At 28.2% G+C, this 18,174-nt stretch overlaps 10 protein-coding genes across 10 annotated transcripts; 5 read left to right on the top strand and 5 right to left on the bottom strand. All coding sequences in view use genetic code 12, as the record gives it.

The window, feature by feature from the left end:
- Positions 1–14: 14 nt before the first annotated feature.
- Positions 15–956, top strand: KGF54_005581 (histidinol-phosphatase; the record flags this gene model as incomplete). The annotated part of the gene is made up of 1 exon (XM_051766393.1): positions 15–956. One exon carries the CDS (start codon positions 15–17, stop codon positions 954–956), a length of 942 nt encoding a protein of 313 aa, XP_051617354.1.
- Positions 957–990: 34 nt separating this feature from the next.
- KGF54_005580 (proline--tRNA ligase) lies at positions 991–3,033 on the bottom strand (the record flags this gene model as incomplete). Its single annotated transcript, XM_051766392.1, has 1 exon — positions 991–3,033. One exon carries the CDS (start codon positions 3,031–3,033, stop codon positions 991–993), a length of 2,043 nt encoding a protein of 680 aa, XP_051617353.1.
- A 232-nt stretch (positions 3,034–3,265) lies between these two features.
- On the top strand, positions 3,266–4,921 carry DED81 (asparagine--tRNA ligase; the record flags this gene model as incomplete). The annotated part of the gene is made up of 1 exon (XM_051766391.1): positions 3,266–4,921. The coding sequence occupies one exon, from the start codon at positions 3,266–3,268 to the stop codon at positions 4,919–4,921; it is 1,656 nt and encodes a 551-aa protein (XP_051617352.1).
- Positions 4,922–5,943: 1,022 nt separating this feature from the next.
- Positions 5,944–8,874, top strand: KGF54_005578 (Arf family guanine nucleotide exchange factor; the record flags this gene model as incomplete). Its single annotated transcript, XM_051766390.1, has 1 exon — positions 5,944–8,874. The coding sequence occupies one exon, from the start codon at positions 5,944–5,946 to the stop codon at positions 8,872–8,874; it is 2,931 nt and encodes a 976-aa protein (XP_051617351.1).
- A 229-nt stretch (positions 8,875–9,103) lies between these two features.
- PUP3 (proteasome core particle subunit beta 3) lies at positions 9,104–9,724 on the top strand (the record flags this gene model as incomplete). The annotated part of the gene is made up of 1 exon (XM_051766388.1): positions 9,104–9,724. One exon carries the CDS (start codon positions 9,104–9,106, stop codon positions 9,722–9,724), a length of 621 nt encoding a protein of 206 aa, XP_051617350.1.
- A 187-nt stretch (positions 9,725–9,911) lies between these two features.
- Positions 9,912–10,649, top strand: KGF54_005576 (uncharacterized protein; the record flags this gene model as incomplete). Its single annotated transcript, XM_051766387.1, has 1 exon — positions 9,912–10,649. The coding sequence occupies one exon, from the start codon at positions 9,912–9,914 to the stop codon at positions 10,647–10,649; it is 738 nt and encodes a 245-aa protein (XP_051617349.1).
- A 94-nt stretch (positions 10,650–10,743) lies between these two features.
- On the bottom strand, positions 10,744–11,301 carry RAD6 (E2 ubiquitin-conjugating protein; the record flags this gene model as incomplete). The annotated part of the gene is made up of 2 exons (XM_051766386.1): positions 10,744–11,202; positions 11,260–11,301. 2 exons carry the CDS (start codon positions 11,299–11,301, stop codon positions 10,744–10,746), a joined length of 501 nt encoding a protein of 166 aa, XP_051617348.1.
- Positions 11,302–11,620: 319 nt separating this feature from the next.
- Positions 11,621–13,099, bottom strand: KGF54_005574 (S8 family peptidase; the record flags this gene model as incomplete). The annotated part of the gene is made up of 2 exons (XM_051766385.1): positions 11,621–12,871; positions 13,070–13,099. The coding sequence occupies 2 exons, from the start codon at positions 13,097–13,099 to the stop codon at positions 11,621–11,623; spliced, it is 1,281 nt and encodes a 426-aa protein (XP_051617347.1).
- A 431-nt stretch (positions 13,100–13,530) lies between these two features.
- KGF54_005573 (S8 family peptidase) lies at positions 13,531–15,083 on the bottom strand (the record flags this gene model as incomplete). Its single annotated transcript, XM_051766384.1, has 2 exons — positions 13,531–14,258; positions 14,315–15,083. The coding sequence occupies 2 exons, from the start codon at positions 15,081–15,083 to the stop codon at positions 13,531–13,533; spliced, it is 1,497 nt and encodes a 498-aa protein (XP_051617346.1).
- Positions 15,084–16,095: 1,012 nt separating this feature from the next.
- KGF54_005572 (uncharacterized protein) lies at positions 16,096–18,090 on the bottom strand (the record flags this gene model as incomplete). Its single annotated transcript, XM_051766383.1, has 1 exon — positions 16,096–18,090. The coding sequence occupies one exon, from the start codon at positions 18,088–18,090 to the stop codon at positions 16,096–16,098; it is 1,995 nt and encodes a 664-aa protein (XP_051617345.1).
- Between the last annotated feature and the right edge of the window lie 84 nt (positions 18,091–18,174).

The raw sequence follows: 18,174 nt of genomic DNA, 5'->3' as shown, positions 1-18,174 counted from the left end.
AACAATACAATTAAATGCATACTCATCATTCACATAGTGGAGACTATGTCTCCCATGCTCATGATCCATTGGAAGACATGGTAGATTCGTATATTGCAAAAGGTTTCAAAACATTGTGTCTAACTGAACATATGCCTAGATCAGAATCAAGATTTTTATATCCAGAAGAATTAGATAAATCATACACCACTAATAATTTATTCAATGATTTTGATAGATACCTAGCGCATGCTAAAGAGTTAAAAGAAAGACATAAAGATAAAATAGACATTATAATTGGATTTGAGATTGAAGGTATAAATGAGGATCATATAAACTTAGCCGCTAAGTTAATAAAAGATCCAAGAATTGACATTAGTGTAGGGTCAGTTCATTTCACTCACGAGGTACCAATTGATTTTTCTAAAGAGTTATGGATAGATGCTAAAAGGGCAAGTAAAGGAGGGTTAACTAGACTGTTATATAAATCATATTTTGAACTACAATCCAAAATAATAGATTTGCAACCAACAATAATTGGTCATTTTGATTTAATAAGGCTATGTCAACCAAAAGATGATTATGATGAAACAACTAGCAGACCTACCAATGATGTCGACATAGAACAAGAATGGCCAGAAGTTTGGGAAGTTATAGTCGATAATATCAGAAAAGTCGTTCATTACGGTGGATTATTTGAATTAAATTCTTCAGCTATAAGAAAAGGTTGGGATGAACCGTATCCTAGAAGAGATATAGCTAAAGCTATAATAGAGTTGGGTGGTAAATTTTGTTTATCTGATGATGCTCATGCGTTATCTCAAATTGGTCTCAATTATCATAACGTCTTAAAGTATGCAAAAGAGCTTAATATACCCAATTTATATCATGTTGAAACTACAAACGATGGAATAAAATTAATCTCAGACACAATAGAAGAAATAGAGAAATCTCTATTTTGGAGCAACTCCAATTAAATATACAGATTATCTTATTTATTATAATATAAATCTAATATGATCTACCAAACATACAATAATTAACAGCTTTATTATCACATCTTACACATTTTTGACCAGGTTTTAAATCAGGTTGTTCAAATGGAATACACAAAGATTTAGCACCCATTGAAGGAGCTTTTTCATCAACATCACCATCTTCTCCATCATCATTTTTACTTGATGCATCTTTAATTTCATCTTCACAATCTCCATTACCACACCATGGTGCTAAAATAACGTTTTTCTTGTTTAAAGTTGGTACGAAATCTTTCCAATCTTCTACTAAAATTCTATGATCGTCGAAATCTTTTTTAGCTTTTTCATATAAATCTTTTTGCATATCTTCTAATAATTTTGGAATTGTTGATTCAATTTCATTTAATTTAACTGTGTATTTCTTATTATCATTTCTTCTTACTACTGTTATTTGTTCTGATTCTAAATCTTTTGGTCCAAATTCAACACGTAATGGTGTACCTTTTAATTCCCAATCAGCAAATTTCCAACCTGGATTATATGAATCTCTGTAGTCACCAACGGCTCTAACACCTGCTTTTTTCAATTTGGATTCAATATCTTCAGCACCTTTTGTTATAGCTTCTCTTTGTTCTTTTGTAGTTTTTGAAGTTATTCCAACTGGAATAACGACAGCTTGAGTTTGTGCAACTCTTGGTGGTAATACTAAACCTTTGTTGTCCGAATGAGTCATTACCATAACACCAATAACTCTAGTAGATAAACCCCAAGAATTTTGATAAGCGAAAAGACGTTCATCGGACCCATTTGGATTTTCAACTGATATATTAAACATTTTGGAGAAATTTTGACCTAAATGATGTGAAGTACCACCTTGAATACCTCTACCGGTAGATGCAATAAAACCTTCAACAGTAGTTGTATAATCACCACCTGCGAATTTTTCATTTTCAGTTTTTTTACCCTTAACAACCGGTACTGCTAATAATTCTTCGTATACACCAGCATAAAAATCTAAAATTTGTAAAACTTCTTCCGCTGCTGATTCTCTTGTTAAATGAACTGTATGACCTTCTTGCCACAAAAATTCTCTTGTTCTTAAAAATGGTTGTGGATGTTTGAATTCCCATCTAACAACTGAATTCCATTGATTCAATTTTAATGGTAAATCACGATGAGATCTGATCCATTTGGCATAGTATGGATACATGACAGTTTCTGAAGTTGGTCTAATAGCAATATGTTCATCTAATTCTGAGTTACCGGCTCTTGTAACCCATGCAACTTCAGGTGCAAAACCTTCAATATGATCTTTTTCCTTTTCCAAAACTTTTTGAGAAACAAACATTGGGAAATATGCATTTTGTACACCTAATCCTTTAATTTTAATATTGAACCAATCTTGTATAGTTTCCCAAACTGAATAAGAATTTGGTCTTAATATATAACAACCAGAAACATCATAATAATCTAATAATTCACCTTTAACAACTACTTGAGTATACCAGTTGGAAAAATCTTTTTCTTTATCTATGGTGATACCAATTAATTTTGCATCTTCGATTTTTGCATCATCTTTGGAGGTAGTTGGTTTTGAAGTTTTTGATTGTGGGGTAACTTGTGGTTCAGCATTGAAATCTGTGTTTATAATTTCAATTCCAGTAGATTTTAAAAATTCAACAACTTTTTCAGCAGGTAAGCAGACAGATGAAGTTTCAGTAGATAATTTCAATATTTCGTTTTTGAAGGCAGCTGATAATACATTTTCATCTAATAAAATCTTGATCTTCCCCGCTAAGTCTTTATTTAAATTTGCAATTGATACTTCTTTGGTAGTGACTTTGAAAAATTCTTCAACTAAATCATCTTTAGCTAATCTTGGTTCTTTTACATTTGCAGATTTAGCAATTATGGAACTTGATGTATTAGTTGATTGTAATGCAAATACTAAAATTGGAATTGGTGTTGCAGTTTTAGCAGTTTTTGGTTTGAAAATTAATGTTTTGGTTGGAATTGCTTTGTCATTATTTTCTGATGTTGCTAATGATAATGAAGCTAAAGATTGAGCTAAAGCCATTTTTGGTGATTGTAAATATTTCCAATTAGTATTCGTAAGATTCTTATTTAAAATTTTGTTGTTTCAAATTTTTTTCAGATAGCGTGAGAGATAAATTTGAAAAATAATTTTTTTCTCGATTTTTCAAAATTAGTCAGAGAGTTATTGAAAAAGTTTATAACCAATTTACTTTTCGATTTAAACTAGTCAATTACAACTACAACTTATCTATTAAGTAATTGAACCAATCAAAATGTCAGAGTCAAAAACATTTTATGTTAATGAAAAATCAGGTGTTGATACCTCAGAAGCTACAGGATCAGAATCTCATCCATTTGCAACACCATCTTATGCACTTTTTGTTAATCAAGATGCTAAAATATTAGTATATAAAGAAATTGAAGAAAAACCAGAACAATTTGAATATCAAGAAATATCAGCATCGGCTTTGAAAAAGGCTAAAAAAGGTGCAGAGAGTTTAAAGAAAAAAGCTGAAAAACAGCAAAAATTAAAAGAAGAAAAAGATAATTTACCAAAAGTATCTGAATTAAGTTTATCATCAATTGAAGAAGATTCATCATTACCAAAAGCAAATAAAATAAAATTAAACAAAATTCAAGAAAACATTGATAAAAGAGTTATAGTTAATGGTTGGATTCATAGATTAAGAGTTCAAAAAGGTTTAGCATTTATTACTTTAAGAGATGGTTATGGATTTTTACAATGTATATTAACTGGAGATTTAGCAAAAGCAAAAGAAACTCAAGAATTAACTATAGAATCAACAGTTTCAATAAAGGGAACTATTTTAAAATTACCAGAAGGAAAATCTGCACCTGGTGGAGTTGAATTAAAAGCTGATTATTATGAAATCATTGGATTAGCACCAAGTGGAGAAAACTCATTCACTAATAAAATTCAAGAAGGTGCCGATCCTTCTCTTTTATTAGATCAAAGACATTTAACATTAAGAGGTGAAACATTATCAGCAGTAATGAAAGTTAGATCAGTATTTTTAGGAGCTATAAGAAAAGTATATAAAGAAGAAGGTTTATTAGAAGTTACTCCACCATGTATGGTTCAAACTCAAGTTGAAGGTGGTTCAACATTATTTAAAATGGATTATTATGGAGAAGAAGCTTATTTAACTCAATCATCACAATTATATTTAGAAACTTGTTTACCTTCATTGGGTGATGTTTATTGTGTTCAAGAATCTTTTAGAGCTGAAAAATCTCATACAAGAAGACATTTAAGTGAATATACTCATATAGAAGCTGAATTAGCATTTTTAACATTTGATGAATTATTAACTCATATTGAAACTTTAATTTCCAAAACAATTCAATATGTTGTTGAAGATCCAGTTGCTGGTCCATTAATTAAACAATTAAATCCAAATTTCCAACCACCAAAATTACCTTTCCAAAGAATGGAATATATTCATGCATTAGATTGGTTAAATGAACATGGTATATTAAATGATGAAGGTGAACCATTTAAGTTTGGTGATGATATAGCAGAAGCTCAAGAAAGAAAAATGGTTGATACAATCAATAAACCAATTTTATTAATTAGATTCCCAGGAGAAATTAAATCTTTTTATATGCAAAAATGTAAAGATGATCCAAGAGTTACTGAAAGTGTTGATGTATTAATGCCAAATGTGGGGGAAATTACTGGTGGTTCAATGAGATCTTATGATTTAGATGAATTATTACAAGGGTTTAAATCTCATAAAATTGATCCAGCTCCTTATTATTGGTTTTTAGATCAAAGAACTTATGGAACTACACCTCATGGTGGTTATGGTTTAGGTACTGAAAGAATTTTAGCATGGTTATGTGATAGATTTACTGTTAGAGATTGTTCATTATATCCAAGATTTACAGGAAGATGTAAACCATAGAATGTAACGTAAAAAAGTTTTGGAGGTTATAACTGGTATATACTGTTCATACTTGTGTATCGTTTAATTGTAAAAATTTACTTGTAATTCAAAGATTTTATTTTCATGTGAAAACCAACTTACTTTTAAGTGATCTAATCTTTTAGGCATTTCGTTGAGCTGGTATTTGAAAAAGTCAATAATGAACGGCTGATATTAATTTCGATATTGGTATTCTGTGCACGACAGGACCCTTAAATAATAATTTGTACCTTAAAAAGTTGTTGAAAATTCTAAATTTTTCACTCTAGCTTTTCCCATATATTCTTTCGTCTAATAAAATGAACTTACTAAGATTTCTTATCACGATAAGCTTTCGGACTTGAAGTCATTTTTTGGCTAGTTTTAGTTGAGACTAAATCCTTATCTTTAGTTCTAACTACAATTCTAAACAATAAAAAACAGACTAAAAAATTTACGCTTTAAGCCTTTTAAAATTGTCTCATTTTCCAAAATCACAAAACAAGATGGTTTGTTCGATAGTACAAAATAGTTAATTATCATAAAAGTTTATTTCCTACAAAATATAAACAAAAATGTGAAATGAAGCAAAAAGAAGGATTGATAAGTAAATTGTTGAATTCAAGAATAGCAATCAAGCAATTAATGTGTACTGAAGTAAATGTAATAAATTGAATGATTTACTATTGGTAGATCCTTTTCTCTTTGATAAATGAAAAATGAGATAGATTGAATTATTATCGTCTAATTTTTGGTTTAAGAAAGGAAGTTAAAAAATTAATTAGACTAAATTCCGCGTCAACTTTTAATGCGAAACTCTGGACTGACTCGACTTAGATTTTGGTCTAATTTTTGTTTCAAATACGAATTATGATACAAAATTAATAAATGTATAGGTTACACTACCTTTTTAATTATTTAATGAATATAGTAAACAATCACAATCAATTTTGAAACAATTTACAATACAAAAAATTTTATACATTCATTTAGTTAATATATAATTTAGATATACAATTCATATGGCAGAATTAGGTTCAACTACTATATCTGTATCAAGATCAACCATAAAAATAGTTGAAGATGATGATGAAATTGATCATTTAGAAAATAATGATAATAATAACAATAGTGGTGAACTTTCTGAAACTAGTAAAATAATTAACTCAAATTCAAATTTAAATCAAATGCATTCAGACTGTTATAAAGAAGAAACTGTTGTTACGAAACATCATAATGAAGAAAATCCAGAAATTCAAAATCATGTTGAAGAAAAACAATTACCAGAATATCAAGTCATAGCTAAAAGATTATTCAATGAAGATTTCGTTTCAATAAAACCCTCGGAGTATACTCAGTTTTTAGCAGCGAGTGATGAGGAATCAACCAAAATTAGAAATTATTACATGAATTTATTCAAGTGGTCACCTAACTTATTAAAATCAACTAGACTATTATGTTCAAAATTATATTTAAAAGCTGAATCACAAGAGCTAGATAGAATATTAACTTCATTTACAAAATCATTCCTAAAGCAATATCCAAGTAATGTGTTTTGTACTAAAAATTTTGAGCAAATTTATATAATAATATATTCATTAATTTTATTAAATACTGCATTACATAACTCAGAAGTTAATAAGAAATCTAAAATTAGTCAAACTGACTTTATCAAGAATACAATGTCAACTTTCTTAAATAGTGACTCAAATAAGAAAAACAATATTTCAATAAAACAAAAAATAACAATTGAAAATGAATTATCAAAATATTATGAAGATTTATTGAAATATGAATTACAATTGAAAGATAATCATAGCATCACTTACAAAGAAGCTGGACTTCTGAAATCAAGTGGTGTGGCAAAAGAAGAAACTGTTGGTGATGATGAATTAAATACTACAATAGAAACCTCATTTGATTCTCATGATGCAAATTTGTCAAGACAACTATCAAATTCATCAATATGGTCAACTGATACAAATAATAGAAGATCATCATTAGCTATGAGAAGAGTTAATACCACAAATTCAGAGAGTTCAAATTATACTGCATCACAAACTCGTATCCCACAAAGAGTTGGATTAGCTCGAGCATTGATTGGACAACAACAAGGGATGTATAAGAATCAAAATCCTTCATTGCATTCACAAACATCAACTTTACGTAATCGTTCATCATTTGATCATCAAAAATCAATCAATAGAAGATCTTCAATTGCATCAATTATTTCAAAAGAATCACATACTGGACCTGATGATACTATATCTATGTTATCATTCGATACGTGTAGTTTAGATTTAAATGATGATACAAATAAAGATTTGGACAAATTTAATATAGATGATTTTCAAGATGAGTATGATTTACAATTGGAATTAAATGGTAGCCCTTACTTAAAAGAAGGGTTGTTGAAATTAAGAGTGTTAAATAATGATTCAAACGATGAAGCAGCTATCACAACCCCATCAATTACAACAAATAATAGGTTTTTGTCATTTTTTAATAGACAACCATCAAGATCTTCAATTGGACTTCATTCTTCGCCAATACTTCACAAATTTAATGAGAATTTCGTTGTTGTTTCAAAAGGGGAACTTTCATTGTATTCTTTTGATCCAAAACTCGTTAAAAAATATAGAAAAGAAAGTCAAACTACAGAAACAGAGGAAGATATTGGTGATGGTAACTGGTTGAAAAACGCAGCAAAAATTGGTACTTATAATTTATGTTCAACTTTCGCACAATTAGAAAAATCAGTAAACAACAAGATTATCTGGTCATTAACATTTCCTAAAGTGAGTAAAAAATTACCTAAAAAATTTATATTTGAAGCAGGTACAAAAGATATTGCATTAGAATATATAAATACTTGTAATTTTTGGGCTTCAAAAATTACTGCTATACCAACATTAGAAGAAAGTATCTCATCAATAGAATATGGTTGGACTAATTTAAATTATTTAATAGCAAATAAAGAAAATTTCAAAAAATCCAAAACAATTCAAAAATGGGAACCAATTATTAATGGTGTTTACTTATCAAATTATTATTCGCAACCGTCATCAAGAAATAATCATTTTGGTATGATGAAACAATTTGTTAAAACTTCAAACTACTACAACAATTTGAAAAAATTATATAATGAATTTATTACAAAAAGATCAATGTTTTTGGAAAATTTCAATAAAATTCATTATAATTGTTCAAATTATAGTAAAGTTCTAAACAACTATGATTCCAAATTAGAAACCTATAAACAACAATTGAAAATATATAGAAACTATATTATCATTTTAGGCTTTGCTTTGCAATTGCGTTTTGATTTGGAATCCACCAAAAGAAAACAAATGTTGGACAATTCTTTAGAGGAACAAGAAGAATATGATGAAGAAATGGATACTTCAAGTAGTACGTCAAATGATGATGATTTGACTAAATCCGTCAAGTTAGAGATCAAAAAGCTATTCTATAATATGAAGGATATATCAAAAATCATACCAACTTTCAAATCATCGAAATCAATTAAAAATTTGACTGAATTAGCTGCATCCCATCAACAACAATCACTCGATCAAAATAATAAATTAGTTAAATCACCTAAAAATTTCACATTATCAAACTACAAAGATAATGAATCACCAATAGCTCAATTAATTGCAAGTTCTTCAACCAAAACAAATGATAATTCACCAGATTCATCAATATCACCACCACAAAAACAATCAATGATGGAAACAATAATTACTGAAGAAGATGAAGAAGATGATGAAGAAGATACTAAGAAAACAGCAAATAGTAATGAAGAAAATAATGATTTAGAAAGGAAAAGTTCAGAATTAACTAAAGTTGAAATTAATAATTCAAATGAAAATTTTATGACTAAACCTCCTTTGAATTTAAATTCTTCTTCTAATAATGACTTAAGTAAAGTATCTGCTGTTGTTATATAAGTGAATAGTGATATATTTAATAAATAATAATTAATGAATAAACTGTTAGTATAATTTAGTTGCAAATTTGAGACAAATTTGGTAGCATAATTTTTTTGCAGTAGTTAATTTTTTGTAGTACTATCGCCACCAATATTAGAACCACAAAATATAATACTTTAATAACTAAACTCAATCAATTCAACAAATCAATTACTTTAACAACTCCTTCACATACATATATTTCACAATGTCAGATCCATTTTCAATAAATGGTGGTGCAGCAGTAGCAATGATAGGTAAAGATTGTATAGCAATTGCATCAGATTTAAGATTAGGTTCACAATCACTTGGAGTTTCAAATAATTTTGAAAAAATTTTTGAAATTAATAATAATACATTCATATCATTAACTGGATTAGCTACTGATGTAATAACATTAAGAGAAACTTTTAGATTTAAAACAAATTTATATAAATTAAGAGAAGAAAGAGAAATTGAACCATCAACATTAGCTAATTTAATTTCATCAACATTATATGAAAAAAGATTCGGACCATGGTTTGTTACTCCAATAGTAGCAGGTCTTGATTCTAAAACTAATAAACCATTTATATGTGGATTTGATTCAATTGGATGTATAGATTTTGCAAAAGATTTTATAGTAAGTGGTACAGCTACTGATCAATTATATGGAATGTGTGAATCATTATATGAACCTAATTTGGGTCCAGAAGAATTATTTGAAACTATTAGTCAAGCATTGTTGAATGCTGTTGATAGAGATGCATTAAGTGGTTGGGGTGCTGTTGTTTATATTGTTACTAAAGATAAAATTGTTAAAAGAACTTTGAAGACTAGGCAAGATTAAGAGGTTATAGAATGGAGTTTAATAAAATATAAAGATGTTTAAATTGAAATGTTGTAGAATTGGTGTTAAACCTGTTTGAAAACTCATCCTTTTGAAAGCGCGCGTGAATTATACGGGTATGTGAAAAATTATTTACACTTTTTAGAGTTTCGAGTATAACATAAGTTGATCTCATCAATCACCACTAATGTCATTGATACTAAGAAGGTTCAACTCTTCTAAACCAGTTGTTGACAAGAAGCAGCAAGCTGCACAACTAGCGGCACAATCAATAAAAGATATAGGTTCAATTTTTTCATCATCATCATCATCAGACGATCCATCAACTCAACCCATAGATTCAAAACCAATATTTGAAAATCCACAATTATTTCCAGCATTAAGTCTTTTACATCAAGGACAAATCACAAAGGAGTTACAAGCTAAATATGATAAAAAATGGCAAAACCTTACTAAAAAGGAAAAATTATTAGGTTATTATATATCATATGGAAATTGGGGGGTTCGTGAAGATTTTAATAATTGGAATGAGAATAGTGCACCGTTGGATTTACCATTTCATACTCCTTCTAATGTGAAAACCATAACTCCAACTGCAAAAACCACCACCAAAAAATTAAAACCTGAATTAAAATTAAGTGAAACTCCAATAAGAATAAAACAATTTGATTATAAGAAAATGGACCCAGCTACTAAATTTGTAATATATTTGATAGTATTCATATCAATGATTGCCATATATAGAGACAAAGCTATTGGAGAAGAAGGTAAACCTAAAGAAGTTATAATCGAAGATAAATATGAAATTGAAAGACAAGCTAAATTAAAACAAAAAGAACTTGAGTTGTTATTAGCTAAAGAAGAAGAAATTCGAAAAGAGAAAGAAAGAAATAGAAAAAAATGGTATTACCTTTGGTTGAAATAACTTTGTAAATAAAATACTTGTAAATATTTGGTGGTGGGTATTAAATATTATTCGAATTTAATATATATGCTATTTATTGTGTATAATTTTCTAACTATTCTTCTTCGTCTTCGTCTTCTTCATCTTCTTCATCACTACTTTCATCATTCCAACTAGTTTCCACAGTTTCTCTAACCCGTTTAACATATTGACTTCTATGATCTTTATATAAATTAGCAGCTTCAACATTAGCAGGACTTGAAATATTTGGATCATTTAATAAACTTTGAATACTTGTTAATATACTTGAAACATCATAAGTTGGTGACCATCTATTTTGTAAAATATCTAAACATAATTCTCCACTTGCATATACATTTGGATGAAACATTTCACTTATAAATTTAACAATTGGTGGTTTATTTGGATATTGATCATCAAATTGTAATATTAATCTAAATGTACCATCTTCAAATGGTGTATCTGATGGACCTATTATTACTGCGTTCCATTTCATTACGTTGTCGGGTAATGGTGATGCTGATACACCACTAGGTGGATCTTGTTGCATACGCTTTTTTAAGTGTTAGTATATTTGGTGGTTATAATAGTTATTTGGGTGGTTACATACTTTAAAATCACGCATAAGTCTTCTTTTCGCTGGTGTCGACATTAGTTGTTATGTAGTTATATGTGATGTTATGATATGAATAAGTTAATAAATATAATGTATTTGTAATTATGTGATTTTAGTAATTTGTAGTATTAGTTTGATGTATTAATATTATTAGTAAGTATTGATAACACACTTCATTTTTTTCTTTTTAGCGAACTTTTTTTTACTTTTTGTTTCAGATCATTTTGCCATTATTTATTTGTATATCCGTTAAAACACTCTACAATGTAATCTACAACTTGTTAATTAATAAGAAATGAATAGATTAAATATAGACAAGATATAGATTAAATAAATAGATTTAGTTTTTGGCTTCCTAGGAACTCCAAAAATCTTCTAAACTTCTGCCAGCACCATTAAAACCTAAAACATTTGGAGTATCAGCTGGAACTAAGTTTAAAGCATTATGAGTACCAAAGGCAATAATATGTTTTTTCAATTGATCAGGAGTGATGGAAGTTCCACTATAATCAGATGTTAATTCGGGTAATAATGATAAAAAATAAGCTTGTAAACCATTAATATGTGGACATGCCATTGAAGTACCTGATAAATAAGCAGTTGCATTATTTGAACCAATGTAAGTTGATAAAATATTTAAACCAGGACCAAAAATATCAACGCATTTACCAATGTTTGAAAATGAAGCGACATCATCAGCTATTGTTGAAGCACCAACAGAAATGGCTTTACCAGCACTAGCAGGTGAAAAATCACAAGCATCTGCATGACTATTACCAGCTGCAACTGCAATAAATATACCTTGATCTGAAGCAGCATTAACTGCAGAATTTAAAGCTTGTGAAAAACCTCCACCCAATGACATATTCGCAGTAGATCCCTTGAATGATTTATTCTTTTTACTAATTGCAAGTTGATGTTGTTGAACTACCCATTCTAAACCTTTAATAATATTTGAAATTGATCCTATACCAAGAGCATTCAAAACTTTAACAGCGACCAACTCGACATTTTTAGCAACACCAAAGTCCCTTGAACCAATCGTACCACTACAATGTGTCCCATGACCTGATCCGTCGAATGATAAAGCTTTCTGTGGGATGGTGATGCCCCATTTGGCTCTACCTTGAAATTGAATGTTATTAATATTAATACCAGTATCAATAATATATGAAGTTACACCTTTACCACCATTATAATCAAATAAATATTGATCAAATGTATCAATTGATAGTGCTTCTCTATGAGATATTCTTGCTAAGCCCCAAGGAGCACCATATTGAATTGTTGGTGAATTAATTGTATAATTTTCATCAATTTTTACTAAAGAATTTTGTTCCACAAAATCAACAATATTTTTTTTTCTAATAGCTTCAATAGTATTATCTAAAAAATAACCAATATAACCAGATATTGAACCAATTTTAAATTGATCAGTAACTCCAATTTTATCTTCAGATGCAGCTTGTAAAAAAGAATTTCTTAATTTTGAGTTTTTTAACTCCGCTAAATTAGAATTTGTTTCAAATTCAACCCAATTGACATGATTATCGATATCAGCTAATGTAGTATCATTTTTAAAGAATACAATATAACAATAATCAACCTGTTCATTCTTGGTTTTCAAAAGCTTTGCCTTCTTGGTTTTTCTTTTTTAAAAAATTCCGTATTTTTTTGCACCTAAATCATGATGAATTTTTGTAGTATTTCTGTAACAAGTTGAATTACATGAAGTTGAATTTATTGAAATTGAGTGATTATAACATGGTTTCAAAATATAAGCTAATGCTTGAACGCAAAATACAACATATAATAATAATAATGTTAAATACATTTTGGCTTGTTACTATAGAAGTAAATAGAACTACAAATTGGTTGTAAAGATTAAAGGTTGTATATATTTATAATTAATACCAATTAGGTATTCAATGCGGCTGGAGATTTTACTGATAAGATTGTTAGATCTGTTCGGTGAATTAGATGAACAGATATTTGCTTAATCGAACTTACAAGAATTTCTTGTAAAATAATGAAGCAAGTCAATACTTATAGTGCAAGGTGATTATAATTGGCGATAGCTTAGTAGGTGCACACAAAGAATTTTTAAATAATTATCTTTTCAACCAAATTCAAAAGGCAATTAAATTCTACATTTCCATATTATAATAGCATTTCTTCTATTATATTTATATAATTACTAACAAAAAGAAAAACAACATCAACTCATACAAAAAGCCATTCAAAAAGAGTTACTTTAAACTCTCCTTATTTTTCATGCCAAAATTCAGTTAAATTGTGACCAGCACCATTAAATGCTAAAATATTTGGAGTATCATCTGGAATATCAGCTAAGACACCTTCAGTACCATAAGAAATTAAATTCTTTTTCAATTGAGCTGGTGTAACACCATCTGCTGCAACAAAAAATTCTGATTCTGCTCCTGGTTGTAATGATAAATAATAAGATAATAAACCACAAATATGAGGTGAAGCCATTGAAGTACCTGATAAATAAGCAGTAGCAGTATCTGATCCAATATAAGTAGATAAAATATTTAAACCTGGTGCAAAAATATCAACACATTTACCATAATTTGAAAAATAAGCTCTTGCATCAGAAATTGTTGATGCACCAACAGTAATAGCATTTTCAGCACTTGCTGGTGAAGTATTACAAGCATCTTGGTTTTCATTACCTGCTGCAACTGCAAAATGTAGACCAGCTTTAACGGCAGCATTAACTGCTAAATCTAATGCTGGAGATTTTCCTCCTCCAAGGGACATGTTAGCAGTTGAACCTTTGAAACCCTTTTTACCTGCTTTAGCTGCATCTTGATGTGATTTAGCAGCAAATTCAACTCCTTTAACAACATCTGACATTGTACCAGAACCATTTGATCTTAAAACTTTAACCGCAACAATTTCAACTTTTTTAGCAACTCCGTAGTCCTTCGAGCCAATAGTACCAGAACAGTGAGATCCGTGCCCGTTCCCTATTTCTGTGTTAGTATGCTTGTTTGAAGTAAATTAAAGATGTAATTATACGTACCATCCAAATCTTCGTCACCTGATGGAATAGTTTTACCCCATTTTGCCCTACCTTGAAATTGTTCATGTTTAATATTTACACCTGTATCAATAACATATGCAGTAACGCCATCACCACCTTCAGAGTCATATAAGTATTGATCAAATGATGATAAAGATAATGGTTGTCTGTGAGAGACTCTAGCTAAACCCCAAGGAGCACCTTTTTCAACATCAAATTCATTTGCGTAAACCATTGAATCTTTTTCAATAAAATCAACCAATGGGTTTTTACGGATTAATTCGATAGTAGAATCAAGGAAATAACCAGTATAACCCACCAAGACATTATCAATATTAAACATATCTGAAATACCACCTTCAACATTTACGCCATCAATAGTTGCAAAAAATTCATTTTGGGTTTCTTTGTTTTGTTTTTTCAATTCAGCAATAGATTCAGAATGAGTAACAGCTACCCATTCTTGATGCCAAGCAGCTTCTTTTTGAGCAGTTCCCTTTTTAAAAACAATAATATATTTATTTGGAATAATATCTCTTGTTGAATCAATATTAACAATAGGAGCTAAAGTTTCTTTTGATAAATGTAATCCCATATGTTCAGCAGCATCATGAGCAGCATTTTTTAAAGATTCTAATTTGTTATCAATAGTTTTTTCATAATTAGTAACTCCAAAAACGTCAATAATTTCTCCAACAGAAGGAATAATTAAACCTTGAACACCAAGTGATGTTAAAATTGAAATTGCAACAGCTTTTGATAATCTCATATTAATTTGTAAAATCTAATAATAATAATTTAATGAATTTTTGGTTAAAATAAGTATAATTGTAGTGGCAAACTTGTTGGTCAAGTTTCTTTTTTTTTTGTAATTTTTAAATTTTCTGAAACTTCTAATTCAAAATTTTGGGGTATTTTTTAATTTTATTTATTACTAACTAATAAATTATTCAAATTATGAAACAAATAAATTAATAATAGTAAATTATAAATTGTAAAAAGATCAAAAACAAAAAAAAAGAGAAAAAAGAGTAGAAAAAGTTAAGAATATATTGATTATTTATATGAATTTATATATTTTATCTTATAATTTATTGTTTATCGATTATAGTTCCATTTTTATTTTATAATTTAATATTACTTTAATTTTTTTTATCTAATAATAATAAAGGGGGGCAAGTAAAAATAATAAATATAAAATTCTTATCAGTTCAGAAGTAAGACATTTTTCTACAAAACCACTACATACTAGCTTTCAACTTATAGTTAAGACGGTTATGTAATATTAAGTTATTGGTTAAAAAATCTCTTGTTATTAACCGAGATACTGAAAATTGGTTGCATTTTATGTCGTAGATTTTTAAACCAGCAATAAATATAAATTGTTGTGTCCGTACGACCTCAATTTGATTAACTACAATCAAAATATATGGCTTTGTATTCACTAAAGAAGGTAGTGTAATGAGTGATCAAATATAGATAAGATAAATATGAATTTAATAATAATATACAGAAATAATTTATCACAATAATGTTTTTAATAAAAATAATTTATTATTATCTTTTTTTGTATGTTCATGACTCAGGATAAAATGTAATTTACTCCTCTTTTTAGTTCTGTTCTGTTCTCGAATCATTTGTTCGACTAAACTTTACCTTCTCGAGAAAAACTAAGACATAATATTGGATTATGATCACAAGACACACTTTTTAAAAAATTCTATGCATTCTAAGTCTATTAAGCTAATGACGTATTTATCCATTTTTGTAATTAAATCCGTTTACTTCTTTTTAATACCATTATCATTCAACCATTGTCTTATTTTATCTTCATCAGAATTTGATTTTATACTTTTTAGAATTATTTCTTTATCGTATTCATTTTCTGAATTGATTAAATCAAATAGTATTTTCTTATTTGATGTTGATTCATTCACACAAAACCATAACTTATTAATACCTTTATGATGTTCAAGTTTCAAATTTATTGGTAATACTGGTTTATAAATATTTTTGAATAATTTTTCATTTATTAATTGTAAATTATCTTTGATTGTGTTGGCACTTATTTGTTGATTTCCAGTTTTGCAATATTCATTATTACACCATTGGTTACCACATCCTTTACTTAATTGAATCATATACCTTCTTTCAATTCTAATTTGAAGTTTTAAATTATTTGGATCATGTTGGTTAATATATAATGGACCAAAACAAATATCACATAACCCCAAATCGTTTTCCAGTGATTCGTTAATACAATTCAAATTAGTGCAACTCGAGAAATTCAAATCATTATTGTATTGGATTTTTCCAAATTCATGAAATTTGAGGTGCTTGGGAAAATCTTTAACTCTTATTATTTTATTACATTTAAAACATTCTGTTGTCTTATTACCACATAAATTCTCATGATGAGTTAAATTTTCAAACTTATCTTGATAAGTTGCTGTTTCTTGTGGTACAATCAAGTGACAAAATCTACATTGATGCAATTTTTGTGGACATTCAGTTGATTTATGATTTGCTAATTGGAAAAAATTTTGAAATTGAGTGTTACAACAAATGTATTGTTGTGGAGAATGATATAGTTTTATATGTTTAAATTGAGAAATTTGTGAATTACCATATCCATCACATTTATCACAATGCCAATGACTTTCTGGTATAGATTTATGGAAAATGGAGTCACATCTCAAACATCTAACGTTATTTCTTTTGCAAAAACTTTCATGTAGTATGATTTTATCAGATGATATTTGTTTCAAACAATTTGGACATTGAGTTGTTGTACCACCAGGATATTCAACTTCTTTCAAGATTTTATCAGTGATTTTAATTTTGACATCTTCTTCTTTTTCCCATGTAAATGCAACAAGATATATATATTTTTCATCATTATCTTCATCACCTTCTAACTCTTTAATATCATTATATTTTATCAATTTATTCTTAAACAAATCTTGATTCAAGTCCAATTCTACTGCCGATGATTCTTTATCCATAGTCGAAAATGCAAAACTATCAACAGCCAAAAATTTATCCATACCAATTATAAAATCTGCCTCACCTTCTAGCTCAATTTTTAGTGCTCCCACTTTTGTAATGTCTATTTTATACATAATTGGTACAAATCCGCCATTCAATATTGATTTTAACCCAATCACAGAAACTTCTTCTCCAACTTTGATTTCTTGAATATTTTGTTGATGATTCAAATAATCTAATTGAGATTTTGCGTGTTCATCATTATACGGTACAATATCTAAAACAACATCAGTATCAATTATACTTGCAACTTTTAAATTTTTATTATCATTAATTTCCTCAACTTCTAATTCATATCTCAATCCATCAACTTCTAAAATCAAATCATCATCTTTGATTAATAAAGTATAATATTGATTTAATTTATTCTCCAAAAAGAATTTCCAATTACTAATATTTGCATAAAAATTCTTTTGTTTTAATTTTAATGAATTTGATTTTGGGATATGTTTTAGTAATTCTATTGTTATTTGTGTTGGTTTTCGAAGTTTAGTCGATATATATTTCGGTAGTATTATTACTTCATCTTCACTTGTAAATTCTTTAACTCCAATAAATGTATAAATTGATATATCTTGTGTATTTGTGATTTTAAAAATTAATGGATGAGGTAGATCTGTTTCAGATATTTCATTTATAATTGATGATAAAATATGTTGAGGTAGTATAACTTTATCTGAATATGGTGGTAGTAGATCAGAATCTTTAACTTCCAACGTGAATTGCATCTTTTGATTAATTACATTAATGGGTTGCAAAATTATTTAAACTTATTATTCTTTTATATTATACATTTAAATTTGCCTCTTACA

Source organism: Candida jiufengensis (assembly GCF_024610255.1).
Source record: "Candida jiufengensis strain CBS 10846 chromosome Unknown scaffold10, whole genome shotgun sequence".
NCBI classification, from domain to species: Eukaryota; Fungi; Ascomycota; class Pichiomycetes; order Serinales; family Debaryomycetaceae; genus Lodderomyces; species Lodderomyces jiufengensis.
The sequence above is the reverse complement of the archived record's forward strand: the minus strand, read 5'-3'. Positions and strand labels throughout refer to the sequence as shown.